This window comes from Drosophila novamexicana, unplaced genomic scaffold (genome assembly GCF_003285875.2).
Source record: "Drosophila novamexicana strain 15010-1031.04,08,12 unplaced genomic scaffold, DnovRS2.1 tig00000008-arrow-pilon, whole genome shotgun sequence".
Taxonomy (NCBI): domain Eukaryota; kingdom Metazoa; phylum Arthropoda; class Insecta; order Diptera; family Drosophilidae; genus Drosophila; species Drosophila novamexicana.
Genome location: NW_020824765.1, coordinates 4,855,343 through 4,875,991, shown reverse-complemented (window position 1 = coordinate 4,875,991; position 20,649 = coordinate 4,855,343). Strand labels below are relative to the sequence as shown.

The following is a 20,649-nucleotide window of genomic DNA, read 5'->3' as shown; positions in this document are numbered from 1 at the left end:
ACAATAACTAAATAAATGATCATCTGCCAAAATATTTTATTAAAATGATATATGTCTTAAATGTGAGAGAAAATATGTGTTCGACTTTCAGGTATGCGAGGCATAATTGGCACAGGCCTATATTATCAATAGGTTAGATTGAAAATATAAAGGTCGAAAAATTCAAAACAAAAATCATAAATTAGGAAAAACCCCTTGGGGTTTGCTTTATTTCTCTATAACTCTTATCTACTTGTCCATATTGCTCACTAACAAAATGGAATGCTGTTGAGTATATATGGCAACTGTTGAGTACATATAACTTTATTTCTTGACACTCCTTGGCTTATCACTTTAGTCAATTGCCAAATAAAACACTCGCAGATTTCTTTTGGGTTTATGATGTGATTTAAAATAATACTCGTTCAAGTCAATTGCTAGCAGATTGCGGCCTATCGGTTCCGGTTAACTGCTGATCGTCTTTTTCGATTCGGGTTTTTCGCTTAAAGCTGGAGGGTTTGCCAGCTCGGGCTCGGGTCGTAACAGAAAGTCTTCGGCATCCCAGGGCTGGGAAACAGCCGAGCCAAATGCCAAGAAAATGCAATTGCCTGCAAAGAATATCACGGCAGATATTGTGAACACTATTTGCCATTGAGTGCGATCACCCTAAAATAAGTAGAAGAAGGAACGATTAGCACACTTGAAAATATAAAGATAACTATTAAATAAAAGCTTACACTATCTTTGACAATCAGACCCACGGCGAGTGGTGTCACAATGGGTACCACATTCGCGGCTGTGTTAATAATGCCCATGAGTATGCTGGCATGGTTGGGCGACAGATCAATGGAGTTCAGAGAGCTGCCAATGGTGGCTCCGCTGTTAAAGCCCACGCTAAGAGTCATCAATACAATGGCCACCGTCTTCTGGTTCACATCGATAGTGCCAACGCCAGTGAGCGTAGCAGCGGGTATCCAAAAAGCCATCGTATTAAAGGTCTTACGCAGGAATGTCAGTGTCATGCATTTGTTCGTGAGCAGCAGATCGGCACAGACCAGATAGACATAGGACATAACCCACATGGCCATGAAGGGCAGAGCAGAGAACAGCGCATTGTCCTTAATATCCATGTGCAGCACTCCATTCATATAGGCCGGAATTTCAGCCTGCAGCGTACTTAGGCCCCAGGTCTCGGCGCAGCGTGTCACCAACAAAGCAATAAACGGCACCGATGTCCAAATAGCTCGCCAGGGTATGGGAATGATGGCACTGTGATAATTTTCTCCATGCTTTAGAGATGATTCGATGTAATTTCTCTCTGCCTCGCTTATCAGACGGGATTCGGTGGCATTATTGGCGGCCAGAAGGAACCATAAGGTGCAGCTGCCAAAGGCCACTCCAGCGGATACATAGGATATGCCGGGCCAGCCCATCGGTCCCTTGGCTATCATGCCGCTCACGAACATGGACAATACATTGCCGCACTCGATGCCCGTGTGACTCAGTGCGCCAAGGCGATTGCGTTCCTCTGGCGGCGACCAGCGCGCCAAATGTTGATGAATGCAGGGAAAGACGAGTCCCTGGGCGCAGCCCATGAGCACGCGAATGCCACAGTAGCTGGCCCAGCCGCCCCAGCCTATGAACCAGGGCGTGAGGGCGCTGCAGACGCCCGAAGCAAAGGTGGCCCAGAACATTACACTCTTCACACCAAACTGTTTACACAGGTATCCACCCAAAAACTGAGTGATGATGTAGCCCCAAAAGAAGCTGGACAGGATATAGGATTTCTCCACCTCTGTCCAGTCGTATTCCTGCAGAAGATAAACTAATTAAACGAAGTTGTGGAATGGGGCATTGCTACTTACGGGAAAATATGGATTAGTGGACTCCGCATTAGTCATGGCCACAACAGAGACGCCCACATTAAGACGTCCAAGGTAAATAGAGGTTATGGTTATAAATATTAGCAGCGCCTGCAGATGACGTATGCCCAAGATAGGACCTGAAAAATATGATTTATTAATATGGTAAACACCCAGAGGCCTTTATAAATAATCTGACCACGTTGTAAAACATTCGCGTGCCTTGACACTTATCAGTCAGTTAGTCTGAATAACCAGACTAGTTTTTATTTATGGGCGATTTCCTATTGCGTGTGGGCTGATTATACGCAGATTATAATATTTATGACAAAAGCAATATAAAAGGTGTTAGATTTCCAAAAATTCTTTTTCAACACTTGTTATTATCATCCTTCACAGAAAATAAAAACAATTTAAGAATTTAAATACTAATGAAAGACTTTGCATTCATTTTTGGACATTTCCAAAGTCGGCTAAAATATGCCCAACAAAACGATTTTTTTTATATCCAGATAAACTTTGATTGATATGAGTTAATCACAGAAACTAAATCAAATATATTCAGCCACTTTCTGTTTCTTTTTAAATGCTTTTGGAGAATTGCGTACCTTTTTAATTAAATCTCAAGCTATGCAGTCCTTACCTTTGTTTACCTCCGCGGTCATTTTGCCCGTCAGAGTCCTTGATCCAATTATATAATGAGTAAATAGTTAAGTTCTCCAGAGAGCCACCAGTTCTTGACACGTTCAATCTGCACTACTGACCACAGCCGAATAAATCGAGCTAATGTTAGTTCAACTCTTGACACTTTGCCCGAGCGTATCTAAACTGATTAGCAAGCATTTTTGGTTAGCTTATCAGCATTGATTATCCAACGATAAGGCCGAACACGTGCTACAAAATAACCAGAGCCCCATCGAGACACATTTAAAGAAAATTGAAAACAATGTACGGCAATAAATGAAATATTTGACCTTCAACGCAATTACCTGGGTGAGAACATTGTTTGCTGACCTATACCAACAGAGGAGCAGCAGCAGTTGAGAAAGAGCGAGAAAAATCTTGTAGACTGAGGCTCGAGCACAGCCCCAAAGCAATCCATATAAAAATAGATTATTTGCAATTCCCAGGCCTATCAAAAAAAAAAAAACAATTAATTCGTTTTAATCCTATCCATTCGTCCCTTAGATACAATTTTCTAAGCCACTTCCCAGAAGTATGCATCTTTTGTCGTCCGCGCAAAAGTATGCAATGATTTTGCGCTGTAAAATATTTGTATTTCATAAATGAACAACTAAAGTAGAAAGTGTCCTTTATAGCCGTATTTCTCCCATTTTAGATAGATTGTGTCAAATATTTGAATTGATTTCTATTTTAGACTCAAACATATCACGAATAAATAAAATTAGAATTTTTGAGCAAGCGGATGCGATTAATAATTCGATTTTATTGAATGCAAGCCGATTATTCAGACCTTCACTAGGTGTAAAAATCATAACTTTTCCAGCGCTTTATTCTACATTTTCCAACACTGCTTCTATTGCGGGATCTTAGAATCTAGACAGGGTAGGGTTAAATTCAAATTCAGAGGGGAAATAGTTACGTCGCCTCTACCAAGAAAACCCTGAGTGTATCTAGATGCATATGTTTTGTGTGTCTGTTTAATTATTCTAGTCGACCTTCGATAGATTCGGATAAGAGTCTGGATTCTTTACTACAAAACCACGAAATGTGGATGATAATCGTACGTTAAAAGTTTCCAGGCTCCAATCAACACATTCAATTGAAAGCTTTACAAAAAACATCTTCGAGGAATTTCTACCACATACCAACGTGCGCCTAACTACGTCAGAGCAGATAAAATATATAATTAAAATCAATCAAGTAAAATGTAATATAGCAATAATGAAAAGATTAGCGCCCAAGTAAGTAGCCAAACATTTTTGAAATAACGATAAGGCAACCTCGAAATACGTTTATCTTTAGTATATATTTATCAAATATAGTTATGTTATTTATCTACGACCCAGCCGTGATTAATTCTTAATTGGTATAACTAAGTACTATAAGCACTGCTATTTCATATTTGTTGTTATCACTATTCCACGATTACATGGCCTGTTCAGTTAATAGAACTATGTGGATCCGCTGAGTTTCGATTTGTCGTAATTTTGTTCAAGTTTTACTTCTTCAGATTTATCCTTATCTTTAGCTGTCTCTTGCTTCTCATTTTGCAGTGCCTCGATGGCTTTTGCATTAGCTTTAGCTGCTTGCCCCTCCTCTTGGCGGAGAGGCTCCTTTTGCTGATCGAGAAAGTCGGCGGCATTCCACGGCTGATTTACCATTTTTCCGAATAGAATGTAGAACAGATTGCCCACAAAGAAAATGACTGCAGAAATAATGAAAACCACCTGCCACTCAACACGATCTTGCTGCGAAAATGAATGTGAATTTAGCATATTTTTGGATATACATAATATATCTGGCAAACTCACCTCATTCTTGACAATAATCCCCACAAGCAGCGGCGTCAGAATGGGCACAATGTTTGCGCCCGTATTGACAATGCCCATTAGGATGCCCGCATGGTTGGGAGACAGATCGATGGTGTTTAGGGCGCTGCCAATGGTGGAGCCGGCATTAATGCCCACACTGACGGTCATTAGGACAATGGCCAAGGTCTTCTGGCTGCTGTCCAGAAAGCTGAGGCCAATCAAACTTATGGCTGGCAACCAGGAGGCCAGCGAGTTGAAGGTCTTACGTATGCCAGTGATGGTTAGTGTGCCACCTGTGAGCAAAATATCCGAAACAATGAGATACACAAACGCCATTACCCAGGAGGCCAAATAGGGCAGCGCCGAAAACAAGGCATTGCTCTTCATCTCCATCAGTAGCACGCCGTTCATATAGGCGGGAATCTCTGCCTGAAGTGTGGAGTAGCCCCAGGATTGCGTGCAGCGTACCAAAAACAACGACCAGAAGGGCCCCGAGGTCAGGATGGCTTTCCAGGGCACTGGAATTTGACGCGTTTCTATTGTCTCCTCCTGCTTGCTGCTCGCACTAATCGACGACTCGATGTAATGCAGCTCCGCCTTGCTTATGAATTTAGACTGCCGCGGTGAATCGGCACCAAATATCATCCAGCCAATGCACCACAGTACGCCCACTGCGCAGGAGATGTAAAAGATGCCCGGCCAACCCATGCTGGAGGCGGCTACCTGGCCGCTCACAAACATGGCCAGCAGAGTGCCGAAGTCGAGCCCGGTATTGGCCAGGGCGCCCAGTCTGTTGCGCTCCGAGGCCGGACACCAGTTGGCCAAATGCGCGTGCACACAGGGAAACATCAGACCCTGGAACAAGCCCATGCCGACACGTATCACGCAGTAGGCCTGCCAACCGCCCCAGGGTACACAGAAGGGCACCAGCAGCACGAGCACGGCTGAGCCAATGGTCGATACAAACATGGTCAGCCGGGCGCCATAACGACGGCAGAGCCAACCGCCCAGAAACTGCGTCATAATATAGCCCCAGAAGAAACTGGATAGTATATAAGAGCGCTCCATTTCGTTCCAATCGTACTCCTTGCGAGGATAATTGAGGGTAAGTATTGACCTTATTTAATCCTTAAATACCTACGGGAAAATTGGGATTTGTGCTTTCCGCATTGGTCATAGCCACAACTGCAACGCCAGCGTTAAACTTTGCTATATAGTTGACAACAATCGAGAGGAAAAGCAGAAAAGTCTGCACATGACGCTGACCCAGCATGGGACCTATAAGCCAAAAGGAAATCCATTACAAAATACACTTTAAACTTTGGAAATCAAAGTATAATCTCTTTTAAATTTCTGTTCCAAAGGTAGCTCTTTGTTTTCCTTTTCGAAACTCATTTTATTGCGCCTTTGGTCAAGTCATTTCCTAAAAATATAGCTGAAGCACTTGGGAATTTCTAGAGCTGTGTTCGTAAATTGTAAAGTCTAGAATCGCCCAGTCCACTTGATATATTTATGCATCAGATTAAAACTTGCAAGAGCATGGCTCTATATCACATTGAATCACAATACATTTATCAAATAGCAGGGTTTTTGGGCACTTGTTCAATATTTTTCACCAAGGATCCTAACTTTTCATTACCCGTATTCGTTTCCGCTTTCATTTCGTAGCGCTCGACTTATGCTTGAACCGCGCACGCACCACTCCGGCAAGCAACTCAATGTGGCTCTGGTTGTCAGCTGGCTTTACACCTAACCACCTTACCACCTGCCTGTTAATCGTTTCATACTTTGCGTTAGTCTGAAATCAGAGCACTTCACTTGAAACATACACATACACACTCTGATAGTAAGTATCAGCAACATGCGCACCGAACGACTGATAGGGCATTGACAGCAAATCGAAGAGAAGAACAAAACACATAGCACAGTACGCGAAACACACACGCCCACCCACCCACACACAGTCTTCTCTATTGTTGATAATATATAACATACATATGCAGATGTTGGTCTCTCATTTGAATAGATAATGCTCATGACTAGACAGACGGACGACCCAGTCCACTTGGCCTAAGGCTCAACAGATGATTTTCTAGACTAGAAAGTAAATATGTGAAAGTAATTACATCATTTTCCTCATGCCGCACATTAAATACCCTTTTACATATTGTTATATTGCTCATAACTGCTGATTTTGATAAAGATATTTTAAAGAGTAGAAATTGCTCTATGCAAATCAAAATCTAATTTCTTGATCGATTTATAATGGTCCGAACAGGACGAATTCAACAACTGTAGAGCCCGCAATGAATAGACGTAGTTTAAGGAGAGACTAGTTTGGACATAACTTTCCCCCTCGGATGTTGGTACTGATCAGAAATAGATATATACTCATAAATATGCTTTTTAGACATAAAAAGTACTGTAATTCATGCTCCTAATTTTGCAATTCCAATGAGATATTATAGTCTAGTATGTTCAACTTTCTATATGTTACTTTAATTTATTATAACATCTGTTTTTAATGATACTTAGTAATAAACTAAACAGAATCATTACTGAAGTAATTTAACGTTTTTTTTCATTAAGTGTCTCAAAACGCATGACTAAGTCAGTATCCCCACTTAAATGGCAAAAAATCACAGTTATTGAACAGCAAGGCCATGGATTAAGTCGTAATCTTATCTTTGACGGTCACAGCACTCGAATTCGGTTACCCGGCGTTTATCGACCCTGTGGAGTGAAGCACTTCACATCAATGAATGACAGTATCGAGAAGCTCCCCAAGATAGCTTAAACGAATCGCAATTTGATGTCTTAGCACTTATCTCAATGGGGCACTTTAGCAGATAGGAGAAAGTGTTGCTCAAAGGTGCGAGAATTCCAACTCTCTCGAAGGTGCTATTAATTAAAGCGCGACAAACTGGGTGAAGGCTAATTTGTTTGCTTAAATCGTTTATTAAGGCAATTGTTGCTAAACGTTTTTATTTAACTAGAACAACTTAGAGCTAAATGACTTCTATACGTAAATATTGCTCAGCGACTTTCCTCCTCCTCCTCCTGCAGGCGCAGTATATCCGCCTTGTTGATGAAGTAGTAGCTCGGCTGTCTACCCTTCAGGTCCTTCGCCGTGCGCTTGGCGCCATTTTGAATGAGAATACGGCTGACACTTTCACAGAAATTGGTGCCCAGTGCGTAGTGCAAGACGGTGCGTTCCAACTGAGAGACCAGAGAAGAAAGCAATTGAACGTCAGATATTAAAGGAGTTTCATTCCTTCCGAGAAACGTGGATAGCTTACATTATCCGTCACCTTGAGCGCCTCGGGACAAAGCTGTACCAAGTGCTGTACCATTTCCTCGGATTCCTTCAGCACGGCTATGTGCAGAGCGGTGCGACCTAATGGAGCAGATTGTAAGGAATCCCTCAAAATATCAACTACTCCTAGAACACATACCATAATAGTTTTTGGTCTTAATAAGCCACTTGGCGTTGGGCACTGCGGTCAGCTCTTTGAATCGTTCCATATCCTTGTCACGTATCACTTGATGTAGATCCTCACGTGTCTCTTCCAGCACGCGCAGACTATTCAAAAAGTCAACGAGTGCCTCATGCCGCCGCTCTGCGGCCACGTCCACAATGGACTTGCCGTTTTCATCTTCCACATCCAAAATGTGATCGTAACCCTGCAGTGCCAGCTGTTCAAAGGGCTCCACATCACCTAGAAGCAGCAAGGAATATGAATTGAAGAATTAAATTGACATGAGGCAACTGTTTAGCCTACCCAGCACTGCCTGAGCAAGCACATAGCGATCGATTTCGGCGGCATTATTTGGCTGATTAGCCTGCAGTGCCACGTCCCTAGCCGTGCGATAGAGCTCGTCCCTGTAGGTGACATCAATGCGCGATTCCTCGATAAGCGTGTAGAGCGCGCCACGCCGATGCGAGCGAGCACAGGCAAAGTGCAACATGCTCTGGCCATGCTCATCGCGCTCCTCCAAGTGCTGCACAGCCAAAGCGGCATCCTCATCATCCTCCTGCTGCTCGGCTAGTGAGCGTGCGTCCAGTTCAATGATGTCCGCATGGGGTTTGCCCGTACGACTGCTGCTAACCTTTGAGACGGAGCTGGCTATCGCCGTGGAGTTGGTCTTGCTGCTGCTCGAGTGGACGAGGGCCTCAATAATGGGCTTGCGTTGGCCCATGAATTGCTGCAGATAGCCGGTTAGATAGGCGACGGGATCCTTGGGCCGTTTATTAGCTATTTCCGTCAAGGCCTTGATCAAGGGATCGGCCAGCGCTGAGAGGGGGGAAAAATGGTTTAACAGCTAAAAGCCTTGCTTGTGTGACCTCTGCACTTACAATCCGCCAGATATTTGCCCTGTTCCGTTTTAAAGATGGGATTGCCCTGAAAACTAACTGGCTGCGACTGACCTGCGAATGCAGAGAAACTTTATAAGACACAGCTGAAGATCAGCAATTCTTGGGCACATTCAAAAGTTCAACTAATTTCTGTACACAAAGCGAGAGAGTCAAGTTAGGTTTTTTTTTTGGAACCAAATGAGTCTACGATGAAACTAAAAAACAAACCTTGCAAATAATAATAAAGAACGGTACACATTGCTAATGGGACAAAGGGAGCTGCGGGTTGGAGGAGCAATAGGTACGTACGTGTATCTCATGAGGCCGAAGCTGAGGATGTGGTTGGCGTTTGATTTTGTTTTTTGTTTTTTTCTTTGATTTGTTATGCTGCTGCTTTGCAACTAAATAAACTCTAATTTTATCGATCGATCGAATGCAGCTGTATTTATGTATATATATTACAATTTAATAGTTATTAGTGCTCTTTTTGTTGTTGCTGTTGCTCTTGTTGTATTTACAATACAATTGCCTTGAAATGTATGAGTTGTGCTTTCATTTTCTATCTTGTAGCTTGTATCTTGTATCTTTTGATTCTTGCTTTTTTTGGCTGCGATCAGTTGCGATCTATAATGCTGTTCTTTTTGCGCTTAAAGATCTTGACCAGCATGGTGGCTATATGCTTGGAGTTTGTCAGCGACATATCCTTCTCCAGCGACATTATATTTGTGACAGCCGTACAATAGTCCTGGAACAGCACATACTCCACAACGCCCATGCTTTGCATATTGATCAGCCGCACGGTCAGCTTGGACAGACGATTGGTGACCATGCTGAGGCCACGCACGGAGCACAGATGCCGCAAATTGTCCAGCTCCTTCATCAGATTGGGCAGCTTGACAATTGTGGTCATTTTGAGACCCGTGCCTAGGTAAGCTGGCCGGGATTGCAAATAGCCGAGCAGATAACTCTCCTTGAAGTGCAGCTGTGTTTCCAAGTAAGAGACGGCGCGACCAACGCGCGTGTAGGCAGCGCCCATGTCTGCCGGCTCCTTGCTACTACTAGCCGATATGACACGCAGATGCTCCTGGCAATTGAGCCACAAGGCCATGTTGAGTGCGGAGTTGACGTAGACGCCACGGCCATAGGGCCATAGTGCGCCGTTAAAGGCTGTTGACTCGGCCGCCTGAACCAGATCTTTGGTATCTAACAGTGGTATCATCAGACCCAAATTGCTGAGCTGCTTTGCCACCTCCGAGTCTGGCTCCATAAGCTCCGTCAGCGTATAGTAGCTGCCCGATTCCGTCTCGCCAATGGCCTCGGCAAAGTTGGCCGTAAACATTTTGCCCATCATTAGGCGTTCGGCCTGCTCGATCTGGCCTATGGTCAGATTGAGCGGCAACTCCAGTTGATCCAGATTGCGCGACGCCTCCACAATGCAGCGCGTGACCAGCTGTGATTCATCGTCGAACACAAAGGCAGCCGTATTGAGGCGCTCGCCATTGTCCATGGGAAAGTAGGCGAGTCGCGGCTGCGGCTTGAAGTCCGCATCGATGCTAAGGCAGTGCATGTCCTTGAGCAGCGGCACCAGGAACTCCTGGAACACCACAAACACATCAAAGTCGGGCGCTATGATGCCACAATTGATATCCTCCTCCAGGTGCCGCAGCTTCGAGGTCTTACGCATGGCCGGCCAGAGCACATCGAAGAGATTATGATCGAGCCGCGTCTGCCGGCGCTTAATCTTCTCGTAGACCATGCGTTTGAGAAAGCGGCTCAGATAGCTCGTCACGGATAGCTGCAACGCGGAGGCACTCAAGGGCTTTCGATGCGCCAACGCCGAGGCTGTTGTCCCGCTTAGCAACTTTCCAGACTCCGTGATGACGCTGAAGCAACGCTCCAGAGTACGAGCGATTTCTCCATCCTGGAGCTCGCGGCGTGCGCTGTGCAGATCATCGGGCACTGGTTGTTGTAGTTGTTGTTGTTGTTGGGCAGCGTTGGGTGTAATTGTTGATGATTATCAGTACAGCACAGCGGGCTTGAACACCAACACACACAGACATACACATGGACACGAACACATAGCAGCACAAGAGACTTGTTATGTTTGTGGGTGCGGAGAAGAGGCGCGTGTGCTTAAACAGGTGCAAATATAATAAAATTAGTGCATGTAAAAGATGAGTTTTTGGTAGTCAACCTACAAATCAATCATATTGCAACTAGTAAGCTTATAATCCTATTGGATAGACCCCATCATCTAAGATTCAATAAAAAAAAAAGAAAATAATAGCTGAAACCTAACTCCAATTGAAAATTTAACCCATATCAAATAGCTTAAATACTAGTACGACTTGTGTTTTCAGAAATAAATTATCAGACAGTTTTGCGGACTTGAACTGGAACTTTTTAAGTGACCTAATCAACGTATAATTTCAAGAAAAGTACAAGTTTATATTCGCAGTTAACTATTCAAACTGCTTTGCAGAAACTTTGGCTTAGAATTGGGCCCAATTCAAGCTAAAGCAGGACAGCTATAGTAGCCTTATGCTTAGGCTAAGAGTGAAATTAATATACCATACTTTTGCCCTACTTGTGCCTCAAGAGTCAACTCTTAGAAAACAATGTTTATCTTTCTGCACACATACCGAATATATCATCAATATTATTGATAATCTCATTGAAAAATTCCCGATTCGCCGCCATTTTAATGCGCTCCGAACTGTCCGCGGGAACAACTGCGCGTATTAGCCACCAAAAGTTGACTAACTATACGAATGGAGGTATAAATATGTGAGTACACAACCAGCGAAGGACGCGTGTTGTGTGAGTGGGAAGGTCTGAGTGTGCGTGTGTATGGCCCTGTATGTGTGCGTGCGTATGTGTGTGATGTGTGCAACTGAAAATCGATGCTTGGCGGGCGCAGAGTCAACGAGCCAACCAATCATGTCCGGAAGTTTGGGTTAGCAAACAAAAAACCTATTTAATTATTTTTACTGTGGGTGCTTTAATAACCAGTTGAGTGTGTGTGCCTGTGTGTGTGTTTGTTGTATGTGGTTGTGCGGCGAAATTGCGTGCAACAACAAAACAACGTTAAAGCCATACAGCAAAGCAAAATAAAATTGATTTCAAATGCGTCTGGCAGTAGGTTTTACGAACTGGACAAATGAAAGCCTACCTTGATCGCTGAGCAACTGGTTCTCTAGCTCCTCGGCCCCGAATATGGTCAGCAGTTCGGTGTAGGTGAGCACATCTTTCGATTTCTCCATGTCCACATAAAATTCGGGCGTGTGGCCCAGCTGCGTGTAGAATTTAAAATATTCTTCAGTTCATTTCATATTTATAGCATGTATTGATTCAAGTGCGAAGGCAAGTTCGAGGCCCTACCTTATACTGCGCTGACACTTGAAAGTCAACGCGGGCCTAACTTGACCTATTTCTGGTCAGTGTACATATAATTTCGGGTCGTTTGCTAAGCTGGCATAGACTTAAATGAAGGCGCAGCTGCTGTAGTTCCGAGTAGTAGAAACTAATAGCTCTCGGGTATGTTAAGTATTCTATGAAATTTCCAAGACCTATTCCAAGCACAATAATTGAGCTATTAAAGGAAATATGAGCGAGTATTTTTAGGGTGCCGATCGCTAAATACCCTTGAAAACATATGCGGACAGCTAGTATACATCAAAAAGATATTCTAAATATATTTAAATGTGCGAGAATTTAAAACTCATTACGCCTCAAAGTTGATGGCAAACAACTATGTATTACTTCCCAAAACAAAGATTTACAAATGACATACAAATCAATCTTTGGCCAAAATTTAAGTTTCTTCATTACAAAAAGTAAAGTACTAGCTAAATTTCACCCGAAAATGTTCTGCATAAGGCTTGAGCTATAAATTATGCGAGAGCTATACGTTCTATATATACATATATTTACCTTGTCGAGTGCCTTTGGGTTGGCGCCCAGCTGCGACAGGACATTGTAAAAGTGGCCGTTGTCCTTAATTGTGGCCGCATAGTGCAGCGGCGTGCGTCCGTCATTATCCGTAATTGCCATCGTCTCCGGAAAGCGTGAAGCCAAATAGCGTACAATATCTGGGAATGGGGTAAGAAGCATGTAGAAAACTGTGACACAGCCATGTAGACAGTGTCACCCCCCGCAACTTACCGCTGTGGCCAAAGAGTACGGCGACGTGCAGTGGCGTGGCGCCATTTGGCGATATGTCGTCCTTAGCAATGGCGAACTTCCGGCGATCCAGCGCCTGCTGCAGCGCCAACAAACTGCCGTCACGTGCCGCATCATGCACGCGATGGATTTTCTCCTGCAGACGAGCAAGTACAGCAATCAATGGACAATTGGACATACACAGTAGAGAGAGAGGGAAAAGAGGAAGAAAGGCAGAGAGTAGTGTGAGATGGGAAAATAGAGAGGGGGAGCTGTTACAGACCATATAGCTGGGCACATTGTTGAGAAATGCCTGTATTTCGGGTTCCTTGGACTTTAGGCCCAGCAGCCGGCCACCCTCGCCGTTCAGTACAATCTCGGCCAGCTGTTCCATGTCGCCCGACTCGATGATCTGCTGCAAGCGCGCATCCTGTGGAAAAACAAGGGATAAACTTTGTTTTGGCTGAGAATTAAAGCGACAAGAGTTTGTGTGCGCATGAAGTGAAAGCGGGAAAAGAGGTGCCAAATCTAAAAATCAAGTAAATTGGTCCAAAGGAGACAGCAAATGAAAAAACGAGAGAGAGATAGAGGAGTAGATGTAGATAGAAAAGGGTTAGCCGCTTATACTTCATCATCGACTTCATAAGCTGCCGTTTGAGACTGAACTGTATAATCCTCGGAGGCGCCCTGCACAAAGCCCTCGATGGCCAGCGACGAGGTGAGCGAATCGCCGCCATCATTATCCTGCACCAGATCCTGTTCCGTGTCCAGCTGTTGCTGTTGCTGTTGTTCCTTTTCTGGTTGGCTGGGCGTTGCTGCTATCACATCCTGCAGAGAATTGCGCATTTATTGGTTAGCTCAGCGGACAGCTAGCTTAGAGTGCAACAAGGTTACGAAACACAGGACTAAATACTACGACAAAATGGGTGCCAGGTAGTTGGGTGCCATTCTTCCAGTTCTGTTTGCATGCCAAATGGTGCGTTCTGCTGGGTTTTACCCAAATTTTACAGTTTAACTGCTGCAACATGTCGTATACGTAATATTGCGCATACGCCGCGTGATTGAATTGATTCTATTATATTGTATTACCTTGGGCCACTGAAGATATGATCTAAGCTGTAGTCATTAAATTGTGGTCCAACGCCCACTCAAATGCTAATCGACAAACAAAACGTAATAACTGCGAGTTTCAAATGGCCCACAGCAGGCGCAGCAATTTAAAATTAACTCGGAAAACATATAGTATATATAGTATACGCCTAACATATATCATACAATATCTAACGTTTACAACTGTTCTTGACGTATTGCATGCTCAGTTGCCATTTGGACTTGGCTCCGGCTGACAGCAGAGGCAAGTCGGGCAAACGTCAGGCTGGCAGGATGGCAGCCCGACAGCCAGGCAGGCCGAGAAGGACACATGGCAAGTGAAAGTGAAATGCCAGGACATATGCCGAGTATCGAATGTGCATTCATATGTGTATTTATAGAGTACATATTCTTTGCATTTCTATTATAGAGAGTGTATCTGCGGCAAAACAGCTGCTGATTTCAGCCAATCGATAGGGGAAAAAACAATTTCAGACTTTGGCATTGATTAGATCTATATTAGAAAGGGACAGACATAAACAAATAGAAATGGAAAGTAACACGGAAATACGAGTGCAAAACGTAAACAAAACACACGAGTTGCGTTTTTTTTATTGCTGCTTTTCGAGTCAATATTTTTTAATTTGTTATTGATTAAATTAGTTAGATATATATGTTTAAATAGTATATATATATATATATATGTATTTTGAAAGTAGGAAACACCTGCGTTTACAAAATATACAATGATAAGTTTTGTACGGCATACACGAAATCGGTTTGATTTTTATATAGTTTAGGTTTTATAGCAAGTACTAAGCAGTTGTATATGGTATATTTATATTTAGTATAGCTGTGTGTGGTTATTTTTGTTGTTGAGTTGTTGTTGTTGTTGTTGTTGCGACTACGTTGTTGTACAGAATTAAGGTATTTAGGTATATATATGGTTTAAATTGAGTGCCAGCAGCTGGTTTTTAGTTTTTATACAGTTCACATATCAAAAAACAGTTGAGCAAACGCCACAAAACATCAATCGATCAATCAATCAATCAATCTACTAAACAATTGCTGACTGCACAAGAGTTGGCATTTAAAGCAAGCCAATCTGTACCTCATCGTCGTCCTCTTCCACCTCCTCCTCATGAGCAGCAGCAGCAGCAGCAGCAACAGTTGCTTTCTCTTCTTCTTCTTCGTTGTCTTTGGTTGGCTCTTCGGCAGCTTCTGCTGTGTCCACTTGGTCTTCTTGCTCTTCTTGCTCTTCAGCTTCATTTGCTGCTTCTTGATCCGGCTGCATTTCCATTTCCGTTTCCGTTCCGTTCTCATTCACAATTGCTTCAGTCTTTTCAGTTGCATTTTGCTCACTCTTAGCATCTAATTCGCCATTCTCAACCAGCTCTACACTTGCCTCCGTCTCATCCTCCGCGTGTTCCGCTGCCCCTGGCTCAACCTTTTCAGCATCTTCAGCGCTTAGAGCTCTTGCAATATTCTGTAAAAGTAAACAATTGTCGACTGATTGCTTTCCTTTGTGAACTTTCGAAATTGTAAAAAATATTACTTTTATCTACATGTATCAGTCGAGTTGACCAAGCGCTAAATGCGAGTGTTCTTTGTGTGTATTTGTATGTGTGTACAGTTCTTATTTACAGCCTTGAAAACATTTGTTATCGAATTTGTATCTTCCCCTTGGCAATATGTGTAATGGCAGAGACTCATGCGGGAATCGACTGGATGATAAACTTACGATAGCATCAACACCTCTTAACCTCTCCTTCGGTAAAGGATTGCTGTGCTATCGATAGTATCGCCCCAATATCTTCCCAGCGATACAGATTTGAGAAAATTCAAAATGCTTGCAGGGAATAGTGTGTGTACGTTTTGTGTGTGTTACTTGTGGCGAAAAGAAAGCCGCATCATGGCCGACAATAGCTTACTTCGACAGCGTCTAAAATAAAAAAAAAACTGCAGCTCTTCATTTAGCTAATTGACCCAATAAACTATACAGCAAAAGCGCAAGGTGCAAAGCAGTTAACAGCAAAAACAAAAAAGGAACTCAGGCCGGCGGCCTGGGTAGCTTAAAGGACTTACCTCAGCTTCGCTTTCGGTATCGCCGGCTGTATCGCTGGCATTGCCCTGTGCAAAGGCCGCCGGCGTTTCCGGCCGGCGCTGCTGGGCCAGCGGCAATGCGGCATTCGCAGTCGCTGCCGCTGCCACTTCAACTTCCGCATCGGCCTTGGACAAATCTTCATCATCAATGGCGCTGGTACTGCGTGGGTTGGTTGATCAAAATGCAAAAAACTCTCAAAGCCATGCCAAAAATGTAACGTAAAACGCAGAAGCCTTTAGCTAGCACATAGCTCACGCACCGCCCCGCCCCGCGCCGCACCGAAAAGCTGACCATGCTAAAGGCCAAGTCAATGTCAAGCCGCCCAACACTTACCCATCATTCGTGTCCAATTCGGAGGTGTTCTCAGCGCTGTCGTCCAACGATTTACGACCATTTACAGCGGCCGCCGGTTTAATGTCCAGTTTCTGGGCAAAACAAACATTTCAATTAGCCAAGGCATAGGATCCCCACCCCATCGCCCGCACTCACCTTGCTCTGCTTGCTGCTACTTCGGCTGGTATCACCGCCGGCATTGCTATCGGTATCATCACTGAGTGCCTCCCAGTCGGTGACGCTATCCGGGGAGATGCGCGGCGCCTCCGGCACATAGACCAGAAACGCCCGCTCGATTTCGTGCGGCTTATGGCGATAGTATGAGGGCGTCTTCATTTTCTGCAAGGGAAACGAACAGTGAGAAATAATTTTAATTGTTCCGACATTGCGCCACGTAATCGACTCACGTAATCCTGCGCCTCCTCATCACAGCCGGCCTGGGTGAGCAGCGTATAGCAGCGCATATTGTTCTTGGCACTGGCCGCCCAATGCAGCGGCGTCTTGCCAGTGATATCGATCTCATGTATGCCCTCCGGCCAGAGGCCAATGAGATACTCCAATATCTTGGTATGGCCCAGGCCAGCGGCCTTGTGTATAATATTGAGACCGTTGTTATCCTTGGCGGTGACCAGCGCTGGTGGAACCGGCGGCTCCAGTTGCATTTGCAGCGTCTCCAGGTTGTTATCAATCACCGCCTGATGCAGATCCTTTGTGGCATTCTGCGAGCAGCGGTAACAATTTAGATGATCTCTTTTGCCAGACTAGACTTTCGATGGCTTACCATGACGTGCGGCACGGCGGCCAGGAAGCGCTTGACACGCCCATTGTTGCTAGCCTGCTGGCACAGGCGCTGTCCCTGGCCCGCCCACAAGATGCGCGTCAGCTTGCCAATGTCCTTTTCGTGCATCCAGATACGTATGGTCGATAGCTTCACGGAGAAATCTATTAGCGCCAGGCGCCAAATAAAAAATAAATTCCAATTGCAAGTGCAGCAAAATTAATTTAACACCGACTTTTGAATATGCCAGCCGCCCGCCAATTCCCCCAAAAAACAAATAGCCCCCCAACGCCCTCAAGCACGGTCTCAATTTCGTTTCCATTTTGACTGTTCGTGTTTGCATGCAATTTGCAAGTAAAAGCGAAATTAAAAGCTAAAATTCGCGAGCAAATGCTCAACTTAAAGTCTCAACAACTTTACTATGCCTCGGGCAGTTTTCTTATAAGTTCTTCCGCGACTTTTTGGCAACTTGAAACGCCTTGAAGGTCGCCTTTCAAATTTCCAATGCCGCCGTACGGCAGCCTATTGAAATATTGAGCAGCATTTTGAGAAAGCGACAGCTGCCAACTGCAGCCTAATCAAGCAGCCCCTCCCCCTTTTAGCGCTAGCAGTCACTAACGTGAATCCTTAAGTGGTTGGACAAACAGTTAACAAATTACTCATACGCACCGTCGTTTTCGCGCCGCTTGCGTCCATTTTGGCCCGCCGCCTGTCCATTCATCGGCATGACTGCAAGTGTATCAGACATGTTTTACTTATTAATTATATAAATATATAGATATAATTTTTTTTTTTTTTGTTTTTTATATATATATTCATATATGTATGTACATATATGTGCTGGACTGATTAATTATGAAAGCGCCTCAGAACAAACAGCCTACTTGATGTATTTGCTTGAAGGACTTGTGCTTCGTATTGCGTGTGGCAGGTTTGAGCCACGTTGGGCAACTAACGTTGCTGACCAAAGCAAGGTGTTGAATTTAGGACAGCTCAATGTGTTATTTCTCATTTTTTCCATTTTTTGCCTCATACATAGCGCTTTCTTTTTGTTTTTGTGTGCCATTTTGCCGTGGTGGTCAAAGTGGGCGGTAATTGCGTCCTGTACGCGCTCTCTTGCTTTTTATTTATTTTTTTATTGTGTTTTAAGTAAATAAGTGCCCTATGAGGTGTGTGTGTGTTTGTGTGTGTATGTGTATTGAATGTGTGTGTGCTATTTGCATACACCCTGCTAGCACTTTAATTTTAACGATATCTCTCTTGTATCGCTTTCTTATCTTCCATCGCGATGAAGTGTCTTTTGAAAAAGTTTAGTATAAGCAGATTTATGGCCTTTCGGCTAGCTCAGAAGCATAGGTGTCGCCTGAGTGATAAATTTTCGATAGCAATAACTTCAATAGAATCTACTAACTTTTCAACCCAAACTTTTGTTAAGGCAGAAATGGGCTACAGCAGAGATACCCTTGTTACCCTTGCAATACCTGTGTTATTTATGTGTCTTCCAAATGCACTGCTCGATTAGAGTTGTAAGCGAGTATCCGTGTTCCAATTCCAGGTTAATGTGTAGATTTAGTATTGTACTAACTAAAGGCTGGATTGCGGGCTTAATCCTATATACTAACATATGCAGACGCAACAGCTTTGTGGGGCATATAGAATTTAGGTTAAGTAACGAATTCATTACATATGACATATGTATATATTAAGCTGAAACATTCCTTTATTTGCCCACCAAAATGTAACCTTTGACCAGGCTTTCTATATGTATATTTAGCACTCACATGTAAATGAAGTTGGAGTGTTGGAGTGGCTCACACTGCTTACAACAAAGTTGTGTGGCAATAAAAATGGCAACAATTGCCACGGAAATGGCGCATTAGCGAGTGCCACTTAATGTCGTCGCCAGTTGGTTCTCGGGGCTGGGAGGGGGATGGGTGGTGTTCGGGTAGGTTTACTTGTTGAGCTCCCATTTGGGGCGCACGCAATATGCAAATTTTGGCCATGTCTGCGCTTTGTCACGCATGCTCTTCCCCACACCCCACCCTCACATTCGCCATCCCCTATGAATTATGCGTGCCTTAATTGGTTGACACACACAAATTGTAATTGGCTCAATTAGGTGCAACTAATGAATATGAATGGCTCTCAACGGATGTATTCATCACTTCACTCACCCTTTGGCGGCGACGAATGGTAGTAGAGTCCATGAAATCTGCGTCTTCGCTTTGGTGGCATGCCTTCAAGCAGTTTCCGTCACGTTGCGCTACAAATTCGTTGGCTTTAAAACTAAAGCAGCACAATTTTAGAGTCCTCGACTTTTCACATTGCTCCAGTCGCGATTCAAGCGACACATGTTTACAGATACCACAAATTGTTCACAATCTTTTTTAAAATTTCCGTTGGTCCGTTCGCGTCGTCCGTTTGCTTTGCAAGTTCAACGACGTCTGGCTGACATTTACGATTTTAGCGGTTGGTCAATACGCATTTTACGGTCGGTCACTCGACTATTGCCAATGCTCAGTGGTTGTTGTGGTTCACTTGGCCAAATGCAATGCGCGGATCGCGTGTCTCTGCATTAAATATGAACAGCCTGCATATAGAGGAGGTACTATTTATATGTAAACGTTGTCACCCCAATTTTAAAGCGACTAGCTGGAGCGTGCACAAAACCTGTGCAAGTAGGTAGAAACTTTAAAAATACTCGTAAGTGCCATTTAATTTTAATTAAAAAGTATTACGTATTCTACTATAGTATTTTTGTAGAATAATATTGGCATTTATCTCGGCTAAATGATAACCGATATCAGACAGATTTATAAAATCTACGATTTCCCAACAAATACTTAACCCTTTACTACTTCAGGACCAAGACAACATCTACACTTTGTTACACTTTTTTTAATGCCTATCAACAATAAGGATTGCACTTTATTTCACAAAAAACATATTATATATTGATTTGATATTCTGTTTCGCACATCAATTTACACTTGAAACTTGAAAAACTTTTCATTTATTTACACTTCGCCAATGCTTAACATAGACACTTGAAACAGGGTACACTCTTGTCTATCAGTCAATTTAGGTACTATCTATGACTTGATTGCATGTGAAAGCTAATAGAAAAAACTATAGCATACAACTGAGGGCAACGGTTGCAGCTGGTCTAGCCTTAAACAAAAAAATGATTGCATACTTTTGCGGGCAGTCGCGCCTAATGAAGTAACTAAAGAATTCAATTGCTCGCCGAGCTCCGACGACAACGAAAACAAACCAATTAACACAAATCGATATTTCAAATTCGAAAAATGATCGAAAGTAGAGCAAACAGCCGCGCACAATTTATGAGAGGACTTCAAGGTCCTACGTACGTGGCAAGTGTGTGTTAGCACGTGGCAGGAACGCGATGTGAACCTTTAGCTCGCACACCAACCGCAGCCCGGTGACAAATAGAAATGAAAATTGCAAAATGGGAAATTGAGAATACTAAA

General features: G+C 43.7%; 4 protein-coding genes across 8 annotated transcripts; all 4 read right to left on the bottom strand.

Annotated features, from left to right (window-relative positions):
* Window positions 1-261: 261 nt before the first annotated feature.
* Window positions 262-2,551, bottom strand: LOC115760293 (putative inorganic phosphate cotransporter). Its single transcript, XM_030701579.1, has 4 exons — window positions 2,485-2,551; window positions 1,845-1,981; window positions 717-1,790; window positions 262-645 (listed from the first exon to the last, which is right to left on the bottom strand). Exons 1-4 carry the CDS (start codon window positions 2,504-2,506, stop codon window positions 445-447), a joined length of 1,434 nt encoding a protein of 477 aa, XP_030557439.1. The 5' UTR covers window positions 2,507-2,551; the 3' UTR covers window positions 262-444.
* A 1,332-nt stretch (window positions 2,552-3,883) lies between these two features.
* On the bottom strand, window positions 3,884-6,033 carry LOC115760014 (putative inorganic phosphate cotransporter). Its single transcript, XM_030701179.1, has 4 exons — window positions 5,976-6,033; window positions 5,478-5,614; window positions 4,337-5,422; window positions 3,884-4,273 (listed from the first exon to the last, which is right to left on the bottom strand). Exons 1-4 carry the CDS (start codon window positions 5,995-5,997, stop codon window positions 3,977-3,979), a joined length of 1,542 nt encoding a protein of 513 aa, XP_030557039.1. The 5' UTR covers window positions 5,998-6,033; the 3' UTR covers window positions 3,884-3,976.
* A 1,281-nt stretch (window positions 6,034-7,314) lies between these two features.
* Window positions 7,315-13,789, bottom strand: LOC115764035. Of its 5 annotated transcripts, none has more exons than XM_030706888.1 (10): window positions 13,494-13,789; window positions 13,138-13,284; window positions 12,858-13,011; window positions 12,627-12,784; window positions 11,866-11,986; window positions 8,694-8,765; window positions 8,119-8,631; window positions 7,792-8,055; window positions 7,636-7,733; window positions 7,315-7,555 (listed from the first exon to the last, which is right to left on the bottom strand). In XM_030706888.1, exons 1-10 carry the CDS (start codon window positions 13,698-13,700, stop codon window positions 7,373-7,375), a joined length of 1,917 nt encoding a protein of 638 aa, XP_030562748.1. In that variant the 5' UTR covers window positions 13,701-13,789; the 3' UTR covers window positions 7,315-7,372. The 5 variants fall into 5 exon arrangements, 3 of the variants coding, with proteins under 3 accessions (XP_030562748.1, XP_030562737.1, XP_030562758.1); XM_030706877.1 differs by having other exon boundaries at window positions 13,521-13,789; XR_004017994.1 differs by lacking the exons at window positions 7,315-7,555; window positions 7,636-7,733; window positions 7,792-8,055; window positions 8,119-8,631 and adding an exon at window positions 9,003-10,652 and having other exon boundaries at window positions 13,521-13,789.
* Window positions 13,790-14,661: 872 nt separating this feature from the next.
* On the bottom strand, window positions 14,662-17,938 carry LOC115763064 (histone H3.v1). The gene is made up of 7 exons (XM_030705491.1): window positions 17,828-17,938; window positions 17,162-17,322; window positions 16,788-17,099; window positions 16,537-16,719; window positions 16,381-16,472; window positions 16,029-16,206; window positions 14,662-15,429 (listed from the first exon to the last, which is right to left on the bottom strand). Exons 1-7 carry the CDS (start codon window positions 17,904-17,906, stop codon window positions 15,034-15,036), a joined length of 1,401 nt encoding a protein of 466 aa, XP_030561351.1. The 5' UTR covers window positions 17,907-17,938; the 3' UTR covers window positions 14,662-15,033.
* Between the last annotated feature and the right edge of the window lie 2,711 nt (window positions 17,939-20,649).

What these genes read in the sequence shown, in the direction of transcription:
- LOC115760014 (XM_030701179.1), bottom strand. Translation starts at nt 5,997, where the DNA reads ATGAAAGCGGAAACGAATACGG. An exon ending in GCACAAATCCCAATTTTCCC is followed by an intron (nt 5,423 to 5,477) that starts GTAGGTATTTAA and finishes TATCCTCGCAAG; the next exon opens with GAGTACGATTGGAACGAAAT. An exon ending in GGATTATTGTCAAGAATGAG is followed by an intron (nt 4,274 to 4,336) that starts GTGAGTTTGCCA and finishes TCATTTTCGCAG; the next exon opens with CAAGATCGTGTTGAGTGGCA.
- LOC115760293 (XM_030701579.1), bottom strand. Translation starts at nt 2,506, where the DNA reads ATGACCGCGGAGGTAAACAAAG. An exon ending in GACCGCGGAGGTAAACAAAG is followed by an intron (nt 1,982 to 2,484) that starts GTAAGGACTGCA and finishes CATATTTTTCAG; the next exon opens with GTCCTATCTTGGGCATACGT. An exon ending in GTCTGATTGTCAAAGATAGT is followed by an intron (nt 646 to 716) that starts GTAAGCTTTTAT and finishes TACTTATTTTAG; the next exon opens with GGTGATCGCACTCAATGGCA.
- LOC115763064 (XM_030705491.1), bottom strand. Translation starts at nt 17,906, where the DNA reads ATGTCTGATACACTTGCAGTCATGCCGATGAATGGACAGGCGGCGGGC. An exon ending in ATGAGGAGGCGCAGGATTAC is followed by an intron (nt 16,720 to 16,787) that starts GTGAGTCGATTA and finishes TTTCCCTTGCAG; the next exon opens with AAAATGAAGACGCCCTCATA. An exon ending in GAATTGGACACGAATGATGG is followed by an intron (nt 16,207 to 16,380) that starts GTAAGTGTTGGG and finishes CAACCCACGCAG; the next exon opens with TACCAGCGCCATTGATGATG.
- LOC115764035 (XM_030706888.1), bottom strand. Translation starts at nt 13,700, where the DNA reads ATGCGCAATTCTCTGCAGGATGTGATAGCAGCAACGCCCAGCCAACCA. An exon ending in ACAATGTGCCCAGCTATATG is followed by an intron (nt 13,012 to 13,137) that starts GTCTGTAACAGC and finishes GCTCGTCTGCAG; the next exon opens with GAGAAAATCCATCGCGTGCA. An exon ending in GCTTGCTCAGGCAGTGCTGG is followed by an intron (nt 8,056 to 8,118) that starts GTAGGCTAAACA and finishes TGCTGCTTCTAG; the next exon opens with GTGATGTGGAGCCCTTTGAA.